At 43.9% G+C, this 25,592-nt stretch overlaps 1 protein-coding gene across 1 annotated transcript in view; it reads right to left on the bottom strand.

Moving 5' to 3' along the window:
* Positions 1 to 2,461: 2,461 nt before the first annotated feature.
* Positions 2,462 to 25,592, bottom strand: part of DRC7 (dynein regulatory complex subunit 7) — a 33,266-nt gene continuing 10,135 nt past the window's right edge. Inside the window, exons 7-17 of the mRNA XM_063113119.1 lie at positions 11,798 to 11,926; positions 9,273 to 9,345; positions 8,170 to 8,298; positions 7,814 to 7,942; positions 6,539 to 6,759; positions 5,529 to 5,744; positions 4,883 to 4,993; positions 4,687 to 4,797; positions 3,529 to 3,723; positions 2,658 to 2,797; positions 2,462 to 2,555 (exon numbers count right to left, since the gene is read on the bottom strand). Coding sequence (XP_062969189.1) covers positions 2,462 to 2,555; positions 2,658 to 2,797; positions 3,529 to 3,723; positions 4,687 to 4,797; positions 4,883 to 4,993; positions 5,529 to 5,744; positions 6,539 to 6,759; positions 7,814 to 7,942; positions 8,170 to 8,298; positions 9,273 to 9,345; positions 11,798 to 11,926 — 1,548 coding nt within the window. The remainder of the gene's footprint in view (positions 2,556 to 2,657; positions 2,798 to 3,528; positions 3,724 to 4,686; positions 4,798 to 4,882; positions 4,994 to 5,528; positions 5,745 to 6,538; positions 6,760 to 7,813; positions 7,943 to 8,169; positions 8,299 to 9,272; positions 9,346 to 11,797; positions 11,927 to 25,592) is intronic.

Here is a 25,592-nt window from a genome sequence, read left to right on the forward strand (position 1 = left end):
AAGGTGCTTGTAAAAAATCACACACACACACACAAGTAACGGCCCCAGGATTCCAACTTTGCTTCTTAAAGCCAGAGCTTTGGGGGATCCCCCACCCCGGAGAGTGTTCTGCACCTCCTCTGCCAGCAGCAGGATGTGGTAGTGGTACTTTGGAAAGCAGACCTAGTGAGGCGGTTGGGCATCCTTAAAAAAGGACTAGATTAACAGAATGACATCGGGTCAAAACTGACCAGCCTCTACTTCCCCTCAAGTTTTTATTACGAAAAACTTCATTGAGAAAACTTGAAAGTATATAATGGTACTACCTAGATTTTAACACTCTTTAAATTTTGCCCTATTTGTTTTGTGTTATGTATTTTTTTGTGAACCATTTGGAAATTGTAGATAGGACTTTTCACTCCTGACATTAAATGCTGAACATATACATTTAAAAAATAAATGCCGAACATGTACATTTAAAAATGAACATATACTTATTCTGTGTAACCAATGTAACACCACCCATAAGAAAACCTAATAATTCTCTACCATCAGTTCGTATTCCAATGTCCCCAGTCATCCCAAAGATATCTTTAGTAACCTAGGTGACAACTGTTTTTGTGTTTGGCTTTTTTTTTCTCTCTCTCTCTCTTTTTTTTTCTTTGCGGCTGGCCGGGATCAGAACCCTTGGTGTTATAAGCCTGTGATGTAACCAACTGAGCCAAGTGGTTAATCCCTCTTTTTTCTAACTAGGGGACACTTTCTTTTTCTTTCTTTTTTTCCTAAGAGCACACTTGGCTCCTTTAAGTTTATTCTATTTTCATCCCTTAACTTTTTATTTATTTATTTTTATGACATTGATCTTTTGAAGAGATCAGGCCATTTACCTCACAGACGAATGTGTCCCACATGACGAATGTGTCTGTTTTCTTCTAGTGTTATTTACCTTTTTCCTCTTCCCCCAGATTTCTTGTCAAATGGAATTTAGTTCTAAAGGCTTGATTAGATTCATGACAAGTATTTAAAAACACTTCTTACTGAGGAATAGTACATATATCCCGAAGGGCACATACTGTAAGAGTATAAAGTCAATGAACTTTCACTAACTGAACATAGCTGGGTCAAGCAGCAGAACATTACCAGCAACCGGAACCTCCCTGCTGCTCTCTTCTATTCACTAACCCTCACACTCCATGAATGACTACTATCCTGACTTCTAATACTATCAATTAATTTTGCCTGTTTTTGTTCTTCATATAAATAGCATCATACAATACGTACGTACAATATGTATCTGGAATCTTTTGACAACATCATACTTGAGAAATTCAACCACGTCATTCCATGTCATTGTAGTTCATTCATTTTTATTGCTCTATAGCATCCTCAGTATTGACATTTTGGGCTAGATAATTATTTGTTGTAGGAGGCTGTCCTGTGCATTGTAGGATGTTTGGCAGCATTCCTGGCCTCTGCCCACTAGATGCCAGTAGCATTCTTCCTAACCAGTTATGACAACCAAAAATATCTCAAGATCACAATTCAGGTATCCATTCCACTCTTCATGGGCATTTGGGTAGTTTCCAGTTTGTTGCTATTATCAGTAGTGCTGCTATAAAAATTTTAGTGCATGCATTTTGGTGGATAACTATCTCCATTTCTGCTGAGTATTCTTGTTCATTGGGTGGATGGATGGAGTGGAACCTAGGAGTAAGAATTGTTGGATCATAGTTTAGTTTTAGTAGATACTGCCAAACAGTTTTTCAAAGTGGTTGTATAGATTTACACTTCCACTAGGGAAGCTATTTTAGAGTTCTAGTTGCTTCTGATCCTCACCAACACATTCATTTTATCTGTACTGGTGAGTGTGTGGTGGCATTTCATTTCCCTGATGACTAAGGAATTTGATGACACTTTCATGTGTTTATTGGCCATTTTTTAAGCTAACATTTGTATGTGCCACTCCCAGTTTTCTGTGCTTTATAAGTTTTAACTCATTTAATACAACAATGCCATCCTCATTTCACAGATGGGTAAATGGCATCTGGTAAGAAGAGGAGCTGGGACTCAGTCCCTTGCACTCTAATAATGTCAAGCCCCCAAGTTGTGGAGCGTGCACGTTGACATTCCCACTTTGTGAGCTGGGCCATCCTAGCCATTTAGAGATCTAACCACTTGTTAGCAGGTGGCTGTGGGACTGTCTACAGAGGTGCTATGAAGACTGGTCCCAGACTATAGATAGAGAAGGGAAGGAGAAAAAGGCTGGTGCTGGAGCTTGTAAAGCATGAGGTACAAATGACAAATTAAAAGTATTTATATACAGGAAAATTGCAAGTAACAGGAACAGACAGGGCTGCAGGGTAGGTGGCGTGGTAGTGAGGCCAGGCATCTGAGTAGACAGGCATTTGCTGGGTGTAGGAAGCAGGCTGTGGGGGGAAGTTTCCCTTCTCTGACAGCTTCTGCTGAGGCCCCAGGAGGGGTGTCAAACAAAAACTTTCAGGAACTCCACCAGGCGTGGGTCCTTGTTGAGCTTTTCCTCCAAAGCCAAGTACTTCAGTGGGGCCAGCTCCTTGTGTCTGAAGTCACAGGAAAGAATGAGGCAAGGGTGGCAGGTGAGGGATTACAAAGCTGGTGTTCAGCCGCCCAGTGGGTCCTCTTGAGCTCCCCAACCCCCTCACCGACTGAGCCGCTGCTCCAGGATGCGGATGCGGAACATGGCCTGAGAGCAGTAACTCAGGTATAAGTCTTCATCCTCAGGTGTCAAGGTCACCTGGTTCTCCTGGTACCACTGCTGCTTCTTCTGCAGCTCCTGGGTCTCCTGTGGGCATAGGGAGGACAGAGCAAGAAGATCGATGAGGGCTGACCTTCACCCAGACTTTAATCCCACTGGTCACCAGACAGCCCCATGAGGGTTGGCCCCAGTGCCCCCACCCACACAAGCCAGAGGAGCAGAGGTGGGGGGCACAAAATGTCTTGGGTGGGAGCCACTGAGGTCATGTTTAAAGGAATGTCATGCCCATAAGTTCAGGGCAGGGGTCGAGACAGACAGCCATGTTGCTCTGGACAAGTTACTGATATTTTCAGAGCCTCCAATTTTTTGTCTGCAAAATGAGGGTCATTGTATCCCACCTTCCCCATCCTCCTTGTGGAACTGTTTGTGAAGACAGAGATAATGCATGGGAACTAAACTACATGGTGTGTGCCTGACCAACAGAAATGGGTCAAGGGCTAGGAGTTGTTGTAATGTGCTATCTATCCATCCATCCCTCCACCCTTCTGCTTAACCTTCCACCCATCCCTCCATCCACCGACCCATCCCTCCATCTGCTTACCTGCCCATCTATCCATCCATCCACCCACCAAACCACCCATCTGTCTAATAAACAAGAGTGAGGAAGAACAACCCAGTGTTTGAAAACCCCAAGTACTGCCATACTCATCCCTTCATCAGCCCCTCACAAGTCTGTGAGGTGGTGGGCAGATAGTCCTGGGACCATTTTCTGGATGAGGATGCCAGGGCCCCCTTCCCTGCCAGGGCCCTGGCGGCACCTTCTCGAAGCGGGCCTGGATGAGGTTGGCCTTGTCAATGAGCCGCTGCTTGAAGTCGCTGAGGCACTCGTCTTTGATGCGCGCAGCCTGCCAGCGCGTCAGCTTCTCTCCTGGTGGGAGCTGCGCCAGGAAGGGGGCCAGGTAGTCCAGCTGGGTCTCCACCTGCCGCAGGTGCTCCTCGTGCATCACGCGCTCCTAGGGAGGTTGGGGAGGGGAGAGCAGTCAGCTGGATCAGCAGGGGCTTCAGAGACCTGACCAGCTCTGCATCGGTAATGTGACAGCACAAAACTAGGCCTCAAATCTGGGTCCCAGTACTTGGCACCTCTGGGACAGGCCTTAGAAGGGCCTGTGTGCTGGTCTCTTGTTTGTTGGTAACGCCAACTCTTGTTTCTTGCATGAATTCCTGTGTGTCTGCCTGAGCCTTAGTTTCCTTCTCTGAGGATTCAGAACAGATCATGTTTGTGAAGCACACAGCCTGATGCCTGACAAGCCATAGTAGATGCTTATTCAGTAAATGGTAATGGTTAGTAATGACATAAAATTCAAAACTGCCAGTAACGCCCTTCACTTTTCTTTCACCCTGGGACCTTGAGTCCTACATTGGTAAACAGGGACCAGTGAAGTTGGAGATATGGGGGCCTATGCCCTCCCCTAAGGATCCGAGAACAGTCATCAGATGCCCTGTCCCTGCCTAGCCAACCCCAAACTATTTCTAGAAATCTCCAATTGGTTGGTGAAGGGGATTCAGAAGCTGGCCTTGAAAACCAAGGTGGGCCTTGCAACCCTAGGGTGTAATCTGAACACCCTGTGCTGAGAGCTTGGGCCTTTGGCCAGAGTTGGCTCACTGGCACTACCAGCCCAGGCTGCAACATCAGAGAGCCCTTGGTGGAGGTGGGCACACCACTTTATATCTTCCCCCAAACACTACCGGCCTTGGCTTGGCCACAGACCTGGGGGTGCGGGGAGACCTGGCCTGGATCCTGTGTGCAGATCTTTGGGGTGAACCATGGACATGGTCAGCTCAGCAGCAAGGGTGACCACGGGTATCAATAACTTCATTCGCTATGAAGGGTTTCCCAGCAGAACCCCTAATGGTCCTCACCACCTGGAGACGGGGTCCAGGCAAAGCCAGGGCCTGGGCAAGGGAGCGAGGCTTACCATGGCCTCCCGGTACTCCTTGCTCTTCTTGTTGCGCTTGGTGTCATAGATGGAGATGGTCAGCGTGTGCGCCTCCTCCTCCTCCTCTCGGAGCTTCAGGATCTCCAGCACCTGAATTGGGAAGTGATGGGGGCCATGCTTAAGACACCCCCAGCCCTGCCACCTCCCACCTGCCCACTCCCCCGTGGGACTCTACCTCCAGCTCCGACTCCCAGGCCTGATGTCTGGACAGCTTCTCTTCCCTCTTCAGGTGCATCATGGCTTCATACTGGTAGAGAAGCTTCTTGGTGTGCTCCATGGGCTCCACCTGGGACAACCACCACAGTGACATGGAGAGTCAGGGTCGTGGGGCCATCCACCTGGGCTCAAATCTACTCCTGCCACTTTCTAGCTCTGTGACTTCAAGCAAGTTGCTCAACCTCACTGCGCCTCAGCTTCCTCACTTATAGAGATATAAGTACTAATAGAAGGGGGACTGAAAATTCAGAGGGGCTGAGGAATGTTCCAGGACAGTGAGGATTTGACTAGGAAGGCCAGACTCCCAGAGGTACCCACCAGCAGCGTTCCCTGAGATGTGGGGGCTACTATGACTAGGGGTGGGGATGGGGGCCATGAGGAGTAGTTTTGGCCTACTGGGTTCTTTTTTTTTTTGGTGGAAAAAGGAAGATTTTCAGAGGAGCTGCAAAGACGGGAACTTTTGATTTTCCCAAGGGCAAAGAAGAATTTCCTAGCTGGGATTCGAGTGTCCATCCTGGTTTTCCCGAGTTGCTGGAATGGGACAGCAGAACCCAATTCCTTCTCCCTGCCCTGCCCTGGCCCGCCCACCACGGCCCTCAGGCCACCTCGAAGCTGATACACATGTCGGGTGTCATGATGATCTTGTTGCCCTTGCTGTCCACCTCGGTGCGCCGCAGGAACTCGCGCTTGTTGGCTGTGATGTGGTCGTCGCGGCAGTGGTAGCGCAGCTGGATGCGCTCCTCGGCGATCAGAAACACACGCTCTGCCACGTCCTCATCCGCCGGCTTGGTGAGGTTGCGGGAGAATCGCTCTGTGATTTTCTGTGAGGCCAGAACATACATAGGATGAGAGGAAAGGGGAAGGGGGAAGGGGGTTTCTGTGCACACCCCGGTGTGGGAGCAAAGGACATCAGGACACCGGAGTCTGGGGTCGTTTGGAGGTTCATTGGAGCAGCCCCTCCTAGACAAATAATGGGTTTCGTGGCCCTTATGAGTGCTCAGGGCCAGGCCACTCCAGCCAGCCCCGAGTGGTGCTGGACCCCTCTCTAGCTCCCTCAACAAGACTCTGCTTGCACACCTCAAGAGATGGGGAGCTCACCACCTCTCCAGGCAGCCGGCTACATCACTAGACACCCCTTACTGCTAGAAAGAGCTTCTTCGGTATGCAGCAATTAAGCTCAGGTTGCCAAATAATTCATAAATGACATGGAGGGGAAAAAACGCACAATTTAATGTTAAGTGGGTGATACAGGGATTTTACCCCCCACCAGGACACAAAAGGTTCTCAATTAAGTTAGAAAAGACCCTCAAAACCAAACCTATGAATCCAAGGTAATATCTGAGTAATGCCATTCTGAGATATTTTTGCTTTTCTCTTTGCATCTTTCCATATTTTCCAAATATTTAGTCATGGGTGTGTGTTTATCATAACAGTAAGGAAATCACATCTCCTTGGCCTGGTGGTTGAGAACACAGTCTGGACTTGGCTCATAGTCAGTGCCCTAGAAATGTCTTAGGCCTTGATGCCACTCCAGAGCCAGAGGTCTCCCTGTCCAGAGATGACATCAGCTGCCAGAGAGGCAGGCAACTCATTCCCAGGCCCAGTGAGCTCTTACCTCCATGGGCCGTGGGTTTGACTCTGCACTGTTCAGAGGCAGGTTCTTGACCCTGGGCCCAAAGGTGACATGGCGGTAGGAGAGGAAGTCTGAACGTCCTTGATAGTACTCCGTCATTGTCTTTGGCGTCTCCTCCCGCTTTAGCAGGCCATCCACACGGGCCGTTTCGTAAAACTCCATGACGCGGTCCATCTCAGGTTGCATGGACTTGTATGAGTGCACTGGGGTGGGAGATGGGAGGCAGGGGCCAGGGGAGAGGGCTGGACCCCATTACTGGGCCAGCCAGGAGCTGTGGCTACTGGCTTGATAATCCAGCCCCAGGCCCAGGGAGCAGGCAGACCCACATTATGAATGAGCATTATTTATGTAACCAGTGCCCTATTGGTGAGTGTTCAGGTTGTGTTCAACTTTTTGTTATTATAAACAACACTGTGATGAACATCTACATCATGCATTTTTTGTTCTTGCCTGTTACTTGCTAAGAACAAATTCTCAGCAGTAGAATTTCTGGACCAAAAAGTGTACACATTTTAAGGCTGTTATTGATTTATTTTGCCCAACTGCCCTCCAGAAAACTTATGCCAATTTGCTGTCCTACCAACAGTGGTAGGCAGCGACTGTCTGTTGCTTCCCGCTTTAGTTAACACTCAGTAGGACCATTTTTTTTTCATCTTTGCCAACACGAAGGTTCTAAAATGGTCCTTTATTGGTTAAGTTTCTTTTCTTTTTTTTTAAATTGCAAATACCAAATGAGGTTGATCATTTTTTCAAATGCATGTTGGCACTATGCTTTTCTTTTGTGAATTCTTGGTTAGGGTTGTTGATTCTCTCCTAAGACCGGATCTTTACTCCCTTCCCAACCTCATGGGCTCACGGCCATACTCTTTGCCCTCTGCATTGCCCTTGTGGGGGACGTTAGTTGGCTTTATTGCTCGGCATCCTAACTCCCTTTAAATGAGGTCCCCACTGTGTGCCCTCTTGATGAGATTCCAACCTGATCCCACCCACAGAATGGGCACGTGGCCCTGGCTTTGACATTCCCAGAAGAACGTTTGTCACATTTTCTTAGATTTTCTGGGCTTCCCCTGACCTCCCACATATCTGATTTGCTTAGGGAGACAGAAGCGATTTCTGTTGCTTGCCACCCAAGAACGCTGTCAGTACCCAGATGCTGGTTCCTCCCACCACATGCCACCCGCTATGGAGGCTGTTCTAAGGAGTGAGCAAGTCCCCCACCCCAGGCTCCTGGCTGGCCCAGTAATGGGGTCCACGCACCACGCAGAGCTTGAGGGTGGCCTGGCTTGAAGTAGTCGATATTTAGGCCTGTGCTCTTGTTTATGTGCCTCAGCTCCAGCATGTCCTCCCGGTTCTGGTACCACTCTTTTATCTCCGAAATCTTGGTGCCTGTGGGGGTCGATGGATGCTTGCTGCAGCCAGGCCACTTCCCCAGCCTCCAACCCTCTGTTCCCTGCACAGAGGCCAGCAATGCCCATGCTCACACTCAGAGAGTAGAAGTGATGTGTCCAAGGTTGCACAGCATGTTGGGGGACCCAGCTCTTCTGCTCCCCATAGCTAGACCATCTCCACCCTTGGCCCAGTCTGGCCCCCACAGCCGGAGCTGTCCCCCTTACACTCAAAGTCCTCATAGGTGGTGAGGCAGCTCACGAGGCCATTGCTGTTGAGGTACGGGGCCCACTTTTCCAGCTTTGCCTTCTTGTACTGGATCACCTTCTTCCCATTTGGGCAGCGGGTCTCGAATGCTGTGGACACAGAGTGGGCTGGGATCTCTCCTTCCCAGACTGCGGGAAGGGAAGGTCAACCCTGCCTGGTCACTCATCTCTCTGCTGCCCATTTCACTGTCTGCTAAACTCCTCCAGGCCCTGAGCCTGCTCCAAGGAGGCAAAGAGTAGTCACCAGGGCCAGCTCCAGCCCTGGAGGAGTTCTCAGGCCAAGCAGAAGCACAGACCTGTCCAAGAACATGATTTGAGCCCAATCAGAGGATCTGCGCCCCCACCACCCACAATCTGTCACTGCCAGGCCTTTGCCTGGGCAGGTTTCTCTGCCAGAAACCCCATCCCCTCCTGCCCTTGCTGGGCCGATTCCTTCTGATCCTTCAAAGCTTAGCTCAAGTGACCCTCACTTCTGGAACCCCTTTCTGCCCAACCACCCCCAGTCCCTAGCCTCAGTGCTGGGCTAGGATGCTCCTTCCCTGATTAGCACCCTCTCTAGCACTTTGCACGCTGTTAGAATTGCCTATACCCTCCCCCTACGTCTGGGTGTTCCCAGATGGGTACCTCAGCAGCCAGCAGATGTTGACAGGGGGCATGAGGGTCTCCACCCTCCTGCCTTCTCTGCCTGTCCTTCCCCGGGCCTGATACCCTCTGTGTCATCTGAGTGCTGCCCACGGCCTCCTCCGGCCGGGACAGGGGAGTGTGAGGGAACAGAAAGGGCTGTGTCCCAGGTCTTGGTCCTGATGTGCCTTCCACACTCTGTCATCCATCACATGTTCACCGAGCCCCCTCCTGTGTGCCGACTGGTGTCAGGCCCTTGGGCCACAGAGCTGAGTGTGTGCAGCAGGAAGGAAGGAGGGAGGTGGGTGCAGCGGGGTGGGAAGGGTGGATGTGAGGGGCCGGGCAGCCTCTGTGTGACCCCTGCCTAGCTGTTGCTGCAGACCTCCCCAGAGGCCCAGGAACTGGCTCTGGAGAGAGCGAGTGAGCACCCGAATAGCAAATACCTTCTGGGGAGATCTCGATCTGCTCCACCCATGAGGGCGGCATGTCAAAGCTCTTATCCTCATCCTCTTTGTCCTGCTGGGAGAGAAGGGTGGCAGGGGGTGCTGGTCAGGCCCTTGGAGCAGAAGTTATTGGCACAGCCTCTGCCTCACTCCCCCAGAGCCAACCCAAGGTGGTCCATCAGCTTCTCCAGGGGAGCCAGAGGTCATGAGCATGACCCAAGGTAGGGAACAAGAGGAGCTGGTGCTCAGCAGGGAGTCGTTCCTTGCACCTGCCTGGCTTAGGATAGCAACTCCCCTGCCCTTCACACCCCGCCTTCCCTCAGCCAGCCACCTGCCCTACGTTAAGAGGACTTCTGGAACCAGGTAGACCCAAGCCTCACCCTCTATCCAACACCATCTCAGGGATCCTGGCATATCCTTTAGCTGCTCTCTGCTTCAATTTCCTTAACTACAAACTGGACTTCTTGGGAGGATTAAATGATATAATGTATATAAAGTACTTGGGACCTTGCCTGGCTGATATTATTATTATTATTATTGTTATTATTATTATTTTCTTTCTGATCCTTAGTTTCCCCATTTGTAAAATAAGGCCCAGTCCAGACAAATGTTCCTCAAATTAGGTAACCATAGAAACTCAGATAAGACTTTTCTCATTTTAAAATTTTTCTCCAACAAGCATTGCTCAGCCCTTGAACACCTGCTTGTCTGATTGTGACTTCTTGCAGGGGACAAAATGGGTGAGCAGTCTGCAGTGAGCATTGTCAAAAATCTCAAGATGGCCAGGTGGGTGGGCTGTGGCTGGAGGCTCTGTTTATCCTTGGGGGCCCACGGCTGCACTCTGACTCTTGGAAACACCATCTGTCAATCTTTGTGGTAACAGGGGTTCCCGGTCCAAGACTGTGACTGGAGCTGGTTGACAACCAACCAGACAAGGCCCTAGGAATGCTGTTCCAGGGCTGGACTCCCGGGGTGCCTGCTGGTCTATGCTTCAGGCCTAGCAGGGGGTGCCTGTTCCCAGTCTCCAGAGATGAGGGTGCTGGGAACAGGCGATACCATTTCCAGGCATGTCTGCAGTGCCATGCCAAGCACATCACACCAATGGCCTGGTTTCCTTTTCAAAGCAGCCCCAGGAGGTTGAACAGAGTTGCCATTGAGAACCCAGACTTTGGAGCCAGACTGTTTAGGTTCGAATTCCATCTCTGTCACTTACTGGCTGTGTCACTTTGGGTAAGTTACTTAAACCCTCTGTGTGTAAGTCTTCCCATCTGTAAAATGGAATGATGATAATCATGGATGGTAATACTAGTACCCACCTCACCAGTGGTTGTGGAGACTGAAATAAGTTAATTCAGGTTAAATACCTACAGCAGAGTCTGGTACTTAGTAAGGGCCATGTGAGAGCCACCTATTGTTGTGGGCTGAGTTGTGTCCCCCCAAAATTCATGTGTTGAAGTCCTAAGTCCCAGTACCTCAGAATGTGACTGTATTTGGAAAAGGGGTCTTTAAAGAGGTAATTAAGTTACAATGAGGTCTTAGGGTGGCGCTAATCCAATATGACTGGTCTTTATAAGAAGGGGAAATTAGGACACAGATTCATAAAGAGGGAAGACCACGTGAGGACACAGGAGATGACAACCATCTGCAAGCCAAGGAGAGAGGTCTCAGAAGAAACCAACCCTGCTGACACCTTGATCTCAGACTTCTAGCCACCAGAACTGTAAGAAAATGTTTCTGTTGTTTAAGCCCCCCAGTCTGTGGCACTTTGTTATGGCAGCCCTCTCAGACTCACACATCTATTACTGTTAGTATGAATACAACTCTGACCCCCTCTCCCATTTTATATGAAGGTGAGGAAACTGAAGCTCACAAAGGTTGGTAAGTTTGCCCAAGGTCACAGAGCCAGTAAGTAAGGCCTCTGACCTCCACACACAGGGCCTCATGCAGACCTGCCTGGAAGGCCCCTGGCTGGGAGATCAGAGAAGGGAGGCTGATGACTTGGAGGAAGTGCAGACCAAAGACCTTCAGAAGAGCAGATGGGATAGACAAGAAAGGCCTGGCAGTGCATGGGGCATCATGGTGGCTACTCGGGATGGAACTGAGGAGGGGCCAGCCATGAGGCTCCCAGGGCCTTATGGAGAGAGGCTTATGGCTCCACTCCAAGGAGCATACTTACTAAAGGGGGAGGGCAACTCTTGAACAGGGTAGACTGTGTGCGGCGCAGGAGACCTGAATTCAAGTCCCATCCCTTCCCCCTCATGGGGGGAGGGGATGTGTGCACAGGGGAGGTAGTTCCTGGCCAGGTCACTGGACTTGTCTGGGCCCCAGCCTGCCCATTTGTAAATGAGGGCATTGTCCAGGCTCTTCTGCTTTGAGGAATCCATAATTGGTCTACCTGGACCTCCCCACTCCCGGACACATACATGTTGGCGGGAACATTTGCCAGGCTGCCCAAAGCAAGGCAGAGTGCAAAGTCTTCCTCACACACTGCCCGGCTCCACACCCCGCGTGCCGTTGAGACTCACCAGGTTTTCTACATCGTCATCATTGTTCATCCCAGTGTCATCTTCCTCAGTCAAGGAGAGGTGAGGCTTATCAGTCCCCAAGAGCATGTACTCCCACCTCACAGGGTCTCCCAGGTCAAAGATCAAGTCCTGATGGGGGAGAGGACATCAACTGAGTGCACCCCACAGCCAGCACATTCCACCTGCTCTGAGAGAAGAGCAGGGACCTGGGCTTGAGTCTCAGAAGGGCAGGATGTCAGCTCCAGGCAACAGCCTCTGAGAGTCCATGTGCACCCGCCTCATTTCAACAGGGAAACTGAGGCCCCGAGGAGGCCTGGAACTCCCTTCCCACCATTGTCTCCCTATGAAGGAGTCCCGTGTTGGCCTCTGTGAACGACTTGGAAACTCTCCAAGATGCGGAGGCCATTCTGCACTGGCTAAGGGTTCATCCCAGGCAGTGTTTAGAGCCAATGCAGACCAGAGAGATTTTATGGGAGGGGGATCTGGTAATTTCTAGGAGATGGCAGTTTTGAAAAACAGCCTCCTCATGTGTTTTTTTTACCGATGCCAGGGAGAAGGGAACTAGGCAGGCACACGTTGAAGTTGTACGTAAGGGCGGGTAGGAATTTCTCCTCTGTGATGTGGGTCTTCCGCCTTCTTTCACCCAGCCCACCTGAGGCCTAGGTCTCCTCAGTAAAAGTGGCTCTTCTGCCAGATAATTCCCAGCAAGTGGGGAGCACCCCACATTCCAGTCCACCTCCCTGGCATGACATGCCCCTTCACCATGACGTGTGCTCCAGAAAGAGATCAAAGGCTGAAGAACAGCTGCCCGCCCGCAAGGGGTTTTAACACTGGGCTGTCCTGGAGCCGGCCCTAATCCTAATGCTCACCGCTGTGTCTGAGTCCTGGAAGGGCTCCTGAGTAGACACTTCCCTAGCTGGGGCATGGGTGATAGAGAAGGGGGGTATATGACAGAAGAGAGGGAGGGAGGGAACAGCTTGTAGATGCAGTAGTGCCTGGGGACAGTCAAAGCTTAGTGCAGAGGAGCCCAATTGTACAGAAGTTTGGATTTCTTTCAAATTTGTCCTAAATTCTGTCACCTTTTGTAAGTAGTAGGCCATAGTTAGGTATTATGCTTTGCTGCTTTAAGTTCTATTTCTATAGAAAAAGCATAGCTGAATGGACAATACCACATCCCATGTGTCCATGGTGTGTTTGCACCAGGAGGTATCTGCGTGGGTGCTTCACCATCCTTCCTGCCCCCTGATGCCATTTCAGTGTTCATAGAAGGAACAAAGCAGCTGCTCTAATGCTCATTTGGCAGTGCAAGTGACAGCCATGTCACTTTCATGATCTCATCCTTCATGCCCTCGCTTGGTGATGCAGTACTGTCCCTCTGGCCTCACTTCCACCTTCACCTCGTGACTTTTGTTACCTCTATCAACAATTGCCTTTGCCTGGCATTGGTACAGGGCATGCTGGGTGAGGGGGTAAAGGACTAAAGGATGGGATGAAGACCTCCAGGCTATAAGAGGGGCTGAAGGAGGACTGTAGCAGCCTCTGGAGGGCCATTATCCTTCAGAGGGCACTGACCACCATGGTGGGGGAGGGCAGTCTCAGCTCTGCCCCATCTGTGTGTAGTGGGAGAAGTTATTTAACTTCTCTGGGCCTCATCTGTAAACATGAGAGCAACTATAGCCAGCATTTATTGAACAGCCAGCTACTGAATGTTATTTTCCACAACCTGTGAGGCCGATGAGGGGTGAGAGACTTCCGAATCAGTGCCTAAGGGAGGTGGGAGGTGGTGGTGTTTCCTTTGCAGAAGGCAGAACATTCTCTGTTTTGGAACTTCTGACTTCTACACAGACACAGCACATGTGCAGGGATCGCGGGTCAGTTCTGCCTGTCTCCCACAGGGGGTGACGGCAGTCCCTTGGACAGGGTCACTTTGGAATAGGGAGCAAAAGCGCACAGAATCTACCTTTTAGAAAATGGTCAGCAACACAAGAACAGAGGACTTGGAGCCTGGAGGCCTGAGTTCAAGTCCAGTCAGCTTGTATTTTCCTTCTCCACTAGACTGAAAGTGCACTCCTGACGGAGACCTTGCCTGTCCTGTGCATCCTCAGCCCCAGCATGTAGCAGGTGCTCCATGGAGAACTGTGGGCAAGCCATTTCCCCTCTCTAAATCGCCATTTTCCATATGTGAAATGACAGCATTGGATGTTTATTTATATACCACTCTCTGGATTGCTGCTGTATCCTTGACATTTCCTTTATACTACCTCACATTTAAATATTTCCTCCTCTTAAGCATTATTATTATGTGCTAGTTAAGTCATATTCTAACACTCATTCAAATAGGCCCATGCCTGTTGAAATGAAAACACCAGGTCTGTGCCCCACCTCAGACCACCTTGTTCCCGTTTTCTTGGGGGATGCTGTGCTCAGAGGGGATCTGTCCTCTCCTGAAGAAATCAGAATCTCAGAAGGCAAATGAGAAAATGATTGTTACTTGCAGATGATACGACCATCTACTTACAAAAGCCATCAACATCAATGGACAAGCTATTGATAAGAATAAGAAAGTTAAATTTGCTGTATACAAGATCAATAAAAAAATCAATGAATATATCTATATTAGCAATAACTGACTAGAAATTATAATGAAAAATAAGATGCCAATCACAATAACAACAATCTCTATAAACTATCTATGAATTAACCAAAAATACACAAATCATGCATTTGGATGAAATGACTTAATATGTAGGAAGAGTTAAGATATGAGTGGTTCCACACTGATACATAAATTTGACGTGATCCAAAATAAAATTTAAGTTGAATCTTTTTAAGGAACCTGATAATCTTCTACTAAAATTTAAAGGTCCATAAATAGCTAAATCAGTCCATAAGAAAAGTAAAGAGATAGGGAATAACTCTACTAGAAATTAAGGCATCTCATAAAGCCATAATCATAAAAACTATCTGATGATGGCACAAGACTCACAAATAGACCAATGGAGCAGAATAGAGAGCTCACATTCTGCCCTCTGTGCAATGGAAATGTGACAGACAATGAAGGTGATTTCACAAACTAATGAGGAAACCACAGTTTGCTTAATAGATGGTTCTCGGAAAACTGACTCATTATATGGAGGAAAATAAAGCTAGATCTTTACCTCATACAAAGATAAATTCCAAGATTGAAAACCTGATTATGAAAGGAATAATTATAGAATGTAAGAGAATATCTTTGTGATATCTTAAAGGCAGAGAAGAATCTACTAGACAAGACAAAAATACAATGAATTTAATTATATCAGAATTAAAGACTTACATTCAATAAAGAAGACCATGGACAACATTAACAGACAAAGGCAGAATGGAAGAAGAGATTTGCAATGTCTGTCAGTGACATGTGATTAATATCTAGAGTATACTCATATAAGGAGCTCCTGCAAATCAAGAAGAAAGAAAAACAGCAATTCCAGTAGAAAAAAACATGGGCAAAGTATAGACGTAAACATTTTATTAGAAGAGGAAACCCAAAAGGTTCAAAAGCACATAAGAGATACTAAAACTCTTTGGTCAACTGAGAAATGCGAAGGAATACAGGTATCCCTTTATTCCTATTCAACCGCTAGAAATAGAAATATGGATGATATCAAATGGTGGAGCATGAGGGACTATAGGATCTACATCCACTGTTGGTGGGAGTCTAAACTAGTGCAGCCATTTCAGAGAATCACATTATAGGTTTTAGTTAAGTCATGTATAATAAAACCCCAGGACCCAGCAATTCTAATCCCAGGTAGACACATCAAAGAAATTCTCACGCAGGTCCATGAGGGAATGTCTGTCACTGGGGACAAGAATATGTAAGTGTGATAAACCAGGCAGTACCGTAGGCAGTTAGAAGCAATAGATTAGAACTCAAAAACATAATGCTGAGTGGAAAACAGAAAAGGTAAGAAAAGGCCGGCCCATGGCTCACTCGGTAGAGTGCGGTGCTGTTAACACCAAGGCCACGGGTTCGGATCCCATATAGGGATGGCCAGTTTGCTCACTGGCTGAGCGTGGTGCTGACAACACCAAGCCAAGGGTTGAGATCCCCTTACCGGTCATCTTTTTTAAAAAAAAAAACAAAACAAAACAGAAAAGGTAAGAAAGAGGGAGTTGCACTTCAGGTAAAGGTGAACTAGATAGTTTGGGCCAGTCTTTCTGCCCTTAACAAGAAGAGCTGAGAAAAATGTTTTTTAAATAATCTGAGGATATGTGTCAGACCACGCGAAGACCTTGTATTCAGGAGCCCCATTCATGGGAGCAGCACGGGGCTACGCGTGTCATGTGCTTCTAGCATGTGGCAGACACACAAGTACTGGGAAGAACCAGGTATGCCCCCACCCCTTGGGTCATCTGTATCTGGGTGGGTGGGGGTCCCTCTGAGTGGTCCTGCAGGCTGTGTCCTGCTGCAGAGTAGGGAGCCTTGTCCACTCCCCACCGAAATACTCAGAGTTCGGCCGTACAGAACAGCCCTCAGGGAGCCATCCCAAGACCTCCCCAGCGGCCCCTGCTGCTAACCAAGAGGCTGACCCCCTGGCGCCTCATCCTGGGCACTGGCGTGCTGGTATCCGCTTCTCCCTCTGGGGTTCACCCACCACCCCTGTCCTGGTCGGGAGCAGCCCCAGGCCTGGGTGGAAGGCCCTGCAGGGGGTCTCTGTAAATTGTACATGTCACTGAGTGCCTTCAGCACAGCTGTCTCTTGCCTGTGTGAATCCGGCGATGGAGCTCCTTGCACCCCCTTCTCTGCCCTCAGTCTCCAGCCACACCGACTCAGTGGGTCCTAGGTCTCTCTTTTCTAGGAGCCCCATGTAAATATGTACATTTCTCATGCCAGGGCTAGCAGGCGGCTGCCCCAGCCTATTTTTCATGTGATGACTTATTACAGTTACCTTTTCAAAGGTATTGGATAATAATGAAATACGACAGTTTTTTAACCTGTTCCCCACTGACAACCCCACCCAAAAAATCTGTTTGAAGGCTTTAAGAAACTTACAAGGCAGTAAAAAGGCAGTAAAGAATTAAGAAGCCAAGATTCAGTACTGGCGGGTTACCCAGTTGGTTAGAGCAAGGTGTTATAAAACCAAGGTCAAGGGTTTGGATCCTCATACTAGCCAGCCACACAAAAAAAGCCAAGTTTCTAGAGAGGAAGGAAACCTTGAGATGGAGGCCAGCAGGCCAGCGTTGGGATTGCTTTTCCCCCAGGGTAAGGTTGAGAGGCTAAGAAGAGATTTTAACTGATTCACAGTACTGGGTGGGGGGGGGGGGCAATATTGGAAATCAGAGTCCTCAAGGGGAAAAAGTTTGGTAAATCCCCCAGACTTTGTATTGGGACTCTGAAGAGCAATACCATAGGACTTTACAGGAACCGAAGCCCAGCTTAGAATCATCTCCATCTCTGTTTTGTTTAAAGTGACCCAGGATTGGGCCAGCTCGTGGCTCACTCGAGAGAGTGCAGTGCTGATAACACCAAGGCCACGGGTTCGGATCCCTATATAGGGATGGCCGGTTAGCTCACTTGGGAGAGCATGGTGCTGACTACACCAAGTCAAGGGCTAAGATCCCCTTACCCGTCATCTTTAAAAAAAAAAAAAAAAAAAGTGATCCAGGATTGCTAGAACCCCTAGCTTCCTACCAGAATCAGACCCAATCCTCTCTGGAGGAAGATAACACCATCTAGGCCTTCAATTATCTCTAAAATTTTCATATGTGATGTTTAGTAACATACACATACACTAACCAGCAACATGAGGAGACAAGACCATATGGCCACAAAGCTAGAGACAACAGACAATAGAAATAGATCCACAGAGGAACCAGATAATGGAGTTATCAAAAATGAAGAATTGAATAGTTATACGTCGTACTCAAGGAAATAAAAATCAGGTTAAGACTTCGGCATAGAACTCAAAACTATATATATATTATATAGTTTATATAAAATATATATATATGGAATTTCCATTTAGTTCATATATATATATATATGGTTCATATATATATATATGGTTCATATATATATATATATATATATATGAACCAAGTGGAAATATATGTGGGTATGTGTGTTTGTGTGTAAGTGTATGTGTATATATATATGAACCAAATGGAAATTCCAGAATTTTTGTGAAAAAAAAAGAAAGAAAAAAGAAAAGAAAGAAAGGTCTCAATTGATGGATTATGCAGCAAATTAGACACAACTGAGAAAGAGTCAGTGACCTAGAAGATAGTTCAGGAGAAAATATCCAGGAAAAGAGAAAGAGAAAAGAAAAGGGCATAAGAAACATAGCAAATGTAGTAAAAAGGTCTTACACAGAAGTCCCAGAAGAAAAAGAAAAAAAAATAGTAAAAGCATTGTTTATAATAATGGTAAAATCTCCAAAACTGAGGAAGCAGATAGCAAGATGATAGACATAAACTAAACTTATCAAAAATCCCACTGAGTGTAAGTGGTCTAGACACCCCAAATAAGACCAGAGATTCTCAGATTGGATAAAAAACAAGACCCAACTATACATTGCCTACAAGAAATGCATTTAAATTTTAAAAAGACACACACACACACACACACACACACACACACACACACACACACCCAATAAAATAGTTTAAAAAAAATTAAAAGACACAAATAGATTAAAAGAAAAATAAAGAGGGATAACCCATACTAACACAAATAAAAAGAAGCAAAAGTTGCTATATTAATATCAAACAAAATAGATATCAGAACAAAAAATATTACAAGGGATAAAGACAGTCGTTTCATGATAAAGGGATCAATTCATTAAGACATAAAAATCTTAAACATTTTATTCACCCAATGACAGAGCTTCAAAATATATGAAGTAAATACTCATAGAACTGAAAGAAGAAATAGAAAAATTCAAAATTGTAATCCAAGATTTCAATAACATCAATAATTGAAAGAAAAGTAGATAGAAAATCAACAAAGATATAGAAGACTATATCATACTATCAATTGACTTGTGTTAATTGACATTTATAGGACATTCCACACCATGACAGCAGAATATGTATTCTAGTCTAGTGCACACAGAAGATTCACCAAGATAGACCATATTCTGGGCCATAAAACAAACCATAACAAGTCTAAACTAGTAGAAATTATACAGCATATGTTCTTTAAGCACTACAAAATTAAATTAGAAATCAGCAATAGAAAGATCTCTGGAAAATTTCTAAATATCTATAAGTTAAATAACACATTTTTTAATGACCCATGGATCAAAGGAGAAATTCAAAGGGAGATTAGAAAGCAGTTTGTTTTTGTTTTTTAAGAAAGCATTTTGAATTGAAAGAAAATGAAAAAACAGCATAGTAAAATGTGTGGGATGCCACTAAAGCAGTACTTTAGGAGAAAACAAAGATATTAGGAAAAAAGAAAAAAAAAAAAAACAATTTCGGATGAATTACTTCAGCTTCCACCTTAAGAAACTAGAAAATTAAGAGTGAATGAAACTCAAAGTAAGCATAAGATAGAAAATAATAAAGATCAGAGTGGAAATTAGTGAAATTGAAAACAAAAACAATAGTGAAAATCAACAAAATCAAAAGCTAGTTTACTGACAAGACCCCCAAAATTGATAAACCTCTAGCCAGACTGATCAGGAGAAAGAGAGAACACAAAAATCACCAATATGAAGAATGAGATTCTAAAATACTGAAGGAAAATAAGGAGCCTTATGAACATTGTCATGGCAATAAATTTGAAAATTTAAGTGAAATAGGCAAATTTCTTGAAAGACACAAACTACCAAAGCTTGCTCAAGAAGAAATGACCTCAATAGCCCTATATCTACTGAAGAAATTGAACTTGTAGTTTAAAACCCTGCCATCAAGAAAATTCTAGGCCCAGATGGCCTCACTTGTCAATTCTAGCAAACACTTAAGAAAGAAAAAAATACCAATTCTCCAGAAACTCATCCAGAAAACTGAAGAAAAGGAAATACTACCCCCTGCCAAAAGAAAGAAAGAAGGAAAGGATTCCATGAGGCCAGAATTACTGATGTCAAAACCTAACAAAACTATCATAAGAAAACTATGAACCAATATCCTTCTTGAACAAATATGCAAAAATTCTAAACAAAATTTTATCAAATCAAAACTAACAATATATAAAAGATTAAAACATCATAATAAAGTGAGGTTTATCCCAGGAATGTATGGTTGGTCTAACATTTGAAATCAGAGTAATTTACCATATTGACAGACTATAAAAGAAAAATCATACAATATTTTCAATAGACTCAGAAAAAGCATTTGACAAAAATCCAACATCCATTACTCAAAAAACTCTCAGCAAATTAGGAATAGAAGAAAACGTCCTCTACTTGGTCAAGGGAATCAACAACAACAAAATAATCTGTGGCTAACAACACACTTCATGGTACAAGACTAAATATTCTCTTTAAGATCAAGAATAATACAAGGATTTCACTTTCTATTTAACATTATACTTGAAGTTCTAGCCAGTGTAATAAGGCAAGGGGGAAAAAGGCATCCAGATTGGAAAACAAGTAAAACTTTTTATTCACAGAAAAATAATTATATAAAAATTTTTCCTTTTCTTCAATGTTCTATACAAAGGCTATTAGAACAAATAAGTGAGTTTAGGAAGGTGGCAGGATACAAGATCAATATGTAAAAATTAACTGTATTTCTATATGCTAGCAAGTAACAGCCAGAAGTTGAAATTTTTAAAAATACCATAGCATCGAAAAAAGTGAAATACTTAGAGGTAGATCTGACAAAAGATGTGCAACACCTTTACAAAACGCTACTGAGAGAGATTAAAGATGACAAATATTGAAGAGAGTACCACGTTTGTGGGTGAAAGACTCGATATTGTTAAGAAAACAGTTCTCTCTTAATTGATCTACAGGGGCTCAATGTAACCCAAATCAAAATCCCAGAAGTTTTCTGTAGTAATGGACAAACTGATTCTAAAATTCACATGGAACTAGAATAGCCAAAGAACAAGATTGGAGGACTCATACTACCTGATATCAAGTGCTACTATAAAGTTTCAATCAAGAAAGTGTAGTATTGAAATAAAGATAGACATCATTTGATGGATCAGAATAGAGAATCTAGAAAGAGACTAGAGTATATGTGGATAAGTGATTTTCGACAAAGTTGCAAAGGCAATTAAAAGAAAAAAAGGGGGGAAGGGGAAGACCATGGCTCACTTGGGAGAGCGTGGTGCTGATAACGCCAAGTCAAGGGTTAAGATCCCCTTACCAGTCATCTTTTTAAAAAAAAATTTTTTTTTTTAAAGGATAGTCTTTTCAACAAATGGTGCTGTAACAATTGGATGGTTAAAAAAAAAAAAAAGTGAAATCTTCAATTTTTACCTTGCACCACACAGAAAAATTAATTCAAAATAGATCATAGATCAAAATGTAAAACCTAAAACTGTTAAAACTTTTTGAAAAATATTTTTGTGACTTTGGGTTATACAAAGATTTCTTAGATACAACACTAAAAGCACAACTCATAAAAGAACCAACTGCTCTTCAAAAAACACTGTTAAAGGAATGAAAAGACAGGCCACAGACTGGGAGAAAATTTCTTCAAATCATATTTTTTTATAAAGAATTTGTAATCTTTATAATCCAGAATATACAAAGAACAGTCAAAACTCAATCATTAGAAAGCAAACAACATGATTTTAAAATGGGCAATAAGTTTGAACAGACACTTCACTGAAGATATACAGATGAAAAATATACACAAGATGTTCAACATCATTTAGTCATCAGGAAAATGTAAATTAAAACCACAATGAGATACCACTCCATGTCTATTAGATTGACTGGATTACAAAGACTGTCTACCAAGTGTTGGCAAAAAAATGAAAGAATTGGAACTCTCATACACTCTGGTGGGAATGTAAAATGGTACAAACACTTTGGGAACAGTTTGGCAGTTTTTTAAAAAAGTTAAGCCTATCATATGATCCAGCCATTTTACTCCCAGATCTTTACCCAAGAGAAAAGAAAGCACGTGGTTCTAAAATACCTGTACATGAATGTCTACAGCAGTTTTGTTTATAATAGACAAGAGATGAAAAGAGCCCAAATGTCCATCAGCAGATGAATGAATAAACAAATAGTGTTATATCCATTCATTGGAACACTGCTCAGCAATAAAAAGGAATTTGCTATGTATACATACAACGACATAAATGAATCTCAAAATAATTATGGTGAGTGAGAGGAGCCCGACAAAAAGATACTATAGACTTTGTGATTAGTAGTTGACAGGGGATGGGGAGGAGAGAATGGAGAGTGACTGCTAATGACTACAGGGCTTTTTTCTGGGGTGATGAAAATGTTCTGGAATTAGTGGTGATGGTTTCACAATCTTGTGAATATACTGAAAAGCACTTACTTCTGCATTATTTTATTTTATTTTGTCAATATACAGTGTGGTTGATTATTGTGGCCCATTACCGAAACCTCCCTCCCTCCACCCTCTCCCCCCTCCCTCTCAACAACCTCGTATCTGTTGGCTTGTCGTATCAATTTCAAGGAATTGTAATTGTTGTGTCTTCTTCCCTCCCCCCCCATTTTTTTTGTGTATTTATTTTATTTATTTATTTTTAGCTCCCACAAATAAGTGAGAACATGTGATATTTCTCTTTCTGTGCCTGATTTGTTTCACTTCATATAATTCTCTCTAGGTCCATCCATGTCGTTGCAAATGGCAGTATTTCATTCGTTTTTATACCTGAGTAGTATTCCATTGTGTAGATATACCACATTTTCTGTATCCACTCATCTGATGATGGACATTTGGGCTGGTTCCAACTCTTGGCTATTGTAAAGAGTGCTGCGATGAACATTGGGGAACAGGTATACTTTCGACTTGATGATTTCCATTCCTCTGGGTATATTCCCAGCAGTGGGATAGCTGGGTCATATGGTAGATCTATCTCCAATTGTTTGAGGAACCTCCATACCATTTTCCATAGAGGCTGCACCATTTTGCAGTCCCACCAACAATGTATGAGAGTTCCTTTTTCTCCGCAACCTTGCCAGCATTTATCGTTCAGAGTCTTTTGGATATTAGCCATCCTAACTGGGGTGAGATGGTATCTCAGTGTGGTTTTGATTTGCATTTCCAGAATACTGAGTGATGTTGAGCATTTTTTCATATGTCTGTTGGCCATTCGTATATCTTCCTTTGAGAAATGCCTATTTAGCTCTTTTGCCCATGTTTTAATTGAGTTGCTTGTTTTTTTCTTGTAAAGTTGTTTGAGTTCCTTGTATATTCTGGATATTAATCCTTTGTCAGATGTGTATTTTGCAATTATTTTCTCCCACTCCTTTGGTTGTCTTTTAACTCTGTTAATTGTTTCTTTTGCTGTGCAGAAGCTTTTTAGTTTGATATAATCCCATTTGTTTATTTTTCTTTGCGAGTGCTTTTGGAGTCATATTCATGAAGTCTGTGTCCAGTCCTATTTCCTGAAGTATTTCTCCTATGTTTTCTTTAAGAAGTTTTATTGTTTCAGGGTGTATATTTAATTCTTTAATCCATTTTGAGTTGACTTTAGTATATGGTGAAAGGTATGGGTCTAGTTTCATTCTCCTGCATATTGATATCCAGTTCTCCCAGCACCATTTGCTGAAGAGGCAGTCTCTTCCCCAGTGTATAGACTTGGTGCCTTTGTCAAAGATCAGATGGCTGTAGGTGTGTGGATTGATTTCTGGATTCTCTATTCTATTCCATTGATCAGTGTGTCTGTTTTTATGCCAGTACCATACTGTTTTGGTTATTATAGCTTTGTAGTATAGTTTAAAGTCAGGTGGTGTTATGCCTCCAGCTTTATTTTTTTTTTTTTTGCTCAGCATTGCTTGGCTATGCATGGTCTTTTATTATTCCATATAAATGTCTGGATAGTTCTTTCTATTTCTGAGAAAAATGTCTTTGGAATTTTGATGGGGATTGCATTGAATTTGTATATCACTTTGGGTAGTATGGACATTTTCACAATGTTGATTCTTCCAATCCAAGAGCATGGGATATCTTTCCATCTTCTTGTATCCTCTCTAATTTCTCTCAGCAGTGGTTTGTATTTCTCATTTCAGAGATTTTTCACATCCTGGGTTAAGTCAATTCCTAAGTATTTTATTTTTTTGGTGGCTATTGTAAATGGGCAGGCTTTCTTGATTTCTCTTTCTGCATGTTCACTATTGGAGAATAGAAATGCTACTGATTTTTGTGTGTTGATTTTGTATCCTGCTACTTTGCTGAAATCATTTATCAACTCCAAGAGTTTTTTTGTAGAGGCTTTAGGCTGTTTGATATATAGGATCATGTCATCTGCAAACAGGGACAGTGTGACTTCATCTTTTCCAATCTGGATGCCCTTTATTTCCTCCTCTTCTCTGATTGCTCTGGCTAGTACTTCCAACACTATGTTGAATAGGAGTGGTGAGAGTGGGCATCCTTGTCTAGTTCCTGTTCTTAAAGGAAAAGCTTTCATCTTTTCCCCATTCAGTATGATATGGCAGTGGGTTTATCATATATGTCTTTAATTATGTTGAGATAATTTCCATCTATACCTAACTTATAGAGGGTCTTTGTCATGAATGAATGTTGAATTTTATCAAATGCTTTTTCAACATCTGTAGAGATGATCATATGGTCCTTGTATTTGATTCTATTAATATTGTGTATCACATTTATTGATTTGCATATATTGAACCAACCTTGCATCCCTGGGATGAATCCCACTTGATCGTGGTGAATAATTTTACATATGTGTTGCTGTATTCTGTTAGCTAGTATTTTATTGAGGATTTTTGATGCTATATTCATAAGGATATCAGCCTGTAGTTTTCTTTTTTAGTTGTATCTTTACCTGGTTTTGGTATCAGGATGATGTTTGCTTCATAGAATGAGTATGAGAGATTTGCCTCTGTTTCAATCTTTTGGAATAGTATGTAAAGAATCGGTGTCAATTCCTCTTTGAATGTTTGGTAAAATTCTGCTGTGAATCCATCTGGTCCTGGGCTTTTCTTTGTTGGGAGCCTTCTGATAACAGCTTCAATCTCCTTTATTGTTATTGGTCTGTTCAGATTTTCTACGTCTTCTTGGCTCAGTTTTGGGAGCTTGTGTGTGTCCATAAATTTATCCATTTCCTCCAGATTTTCATATTTGTTGGCATATAGTTGTTTATAGTAGTCTCAAATGGTTCCTTGTATTTCAGATGTATCAGTTGTAATATCACCTTTTTCATTTCTAATTTGTGTTATTTGGATCTTCTCTCTTCTTTGTTTAGTTAGGCATGCTAATAGTTTGTCAATTTTATTTATCTTTTCAAAAAACCAACTTTTTGATTTGTTGATCTTTTGTATTGCTTTTTGGGTTTCAATTTCATTAAGTTCTACTCTGATCTTAGTGATTTCTTTCCATCTGCTAACTTTGGGTTTGGATTGTTCTTGTTTTTCTAGTTCTTTAAGGTGAAGTGTTAGGTTGTTCACTTGCCATCTTTCCATTCTTCTGAAGTAAGTATTTAATGTGATAAATTTCCCCCTTAGTACTGCTTTTGCAGTATCCCACAGGTTTTGGTATTTTCATTAGTTTCAATAAATTTTTTGATTTCCTGTTTGATTTCATCTTGGACCCATATGTCATTAAGTAGAATGCTGTTTAATTTCCATGTGTTTGTCAAGTTTCCAGAATTTCACTTGTTATTGATTTCTAATTTTAATCCATTGTGGTCTGA

Source organism: Cynocephalus volans, chromosome 10, assembly GCF_027409185.1.
Source record: "Cynocephalus volans isolate mCynVol1 chromosome 10, mCynVol1.pri, whole genome shotgun sequence".
Lineage (NCBI taxonomy): Eukaryota > Metazoa > Chordata > Mammalia > Dermoptera > Cynocephalidae > Cynocephalus > Cynocephalus volans.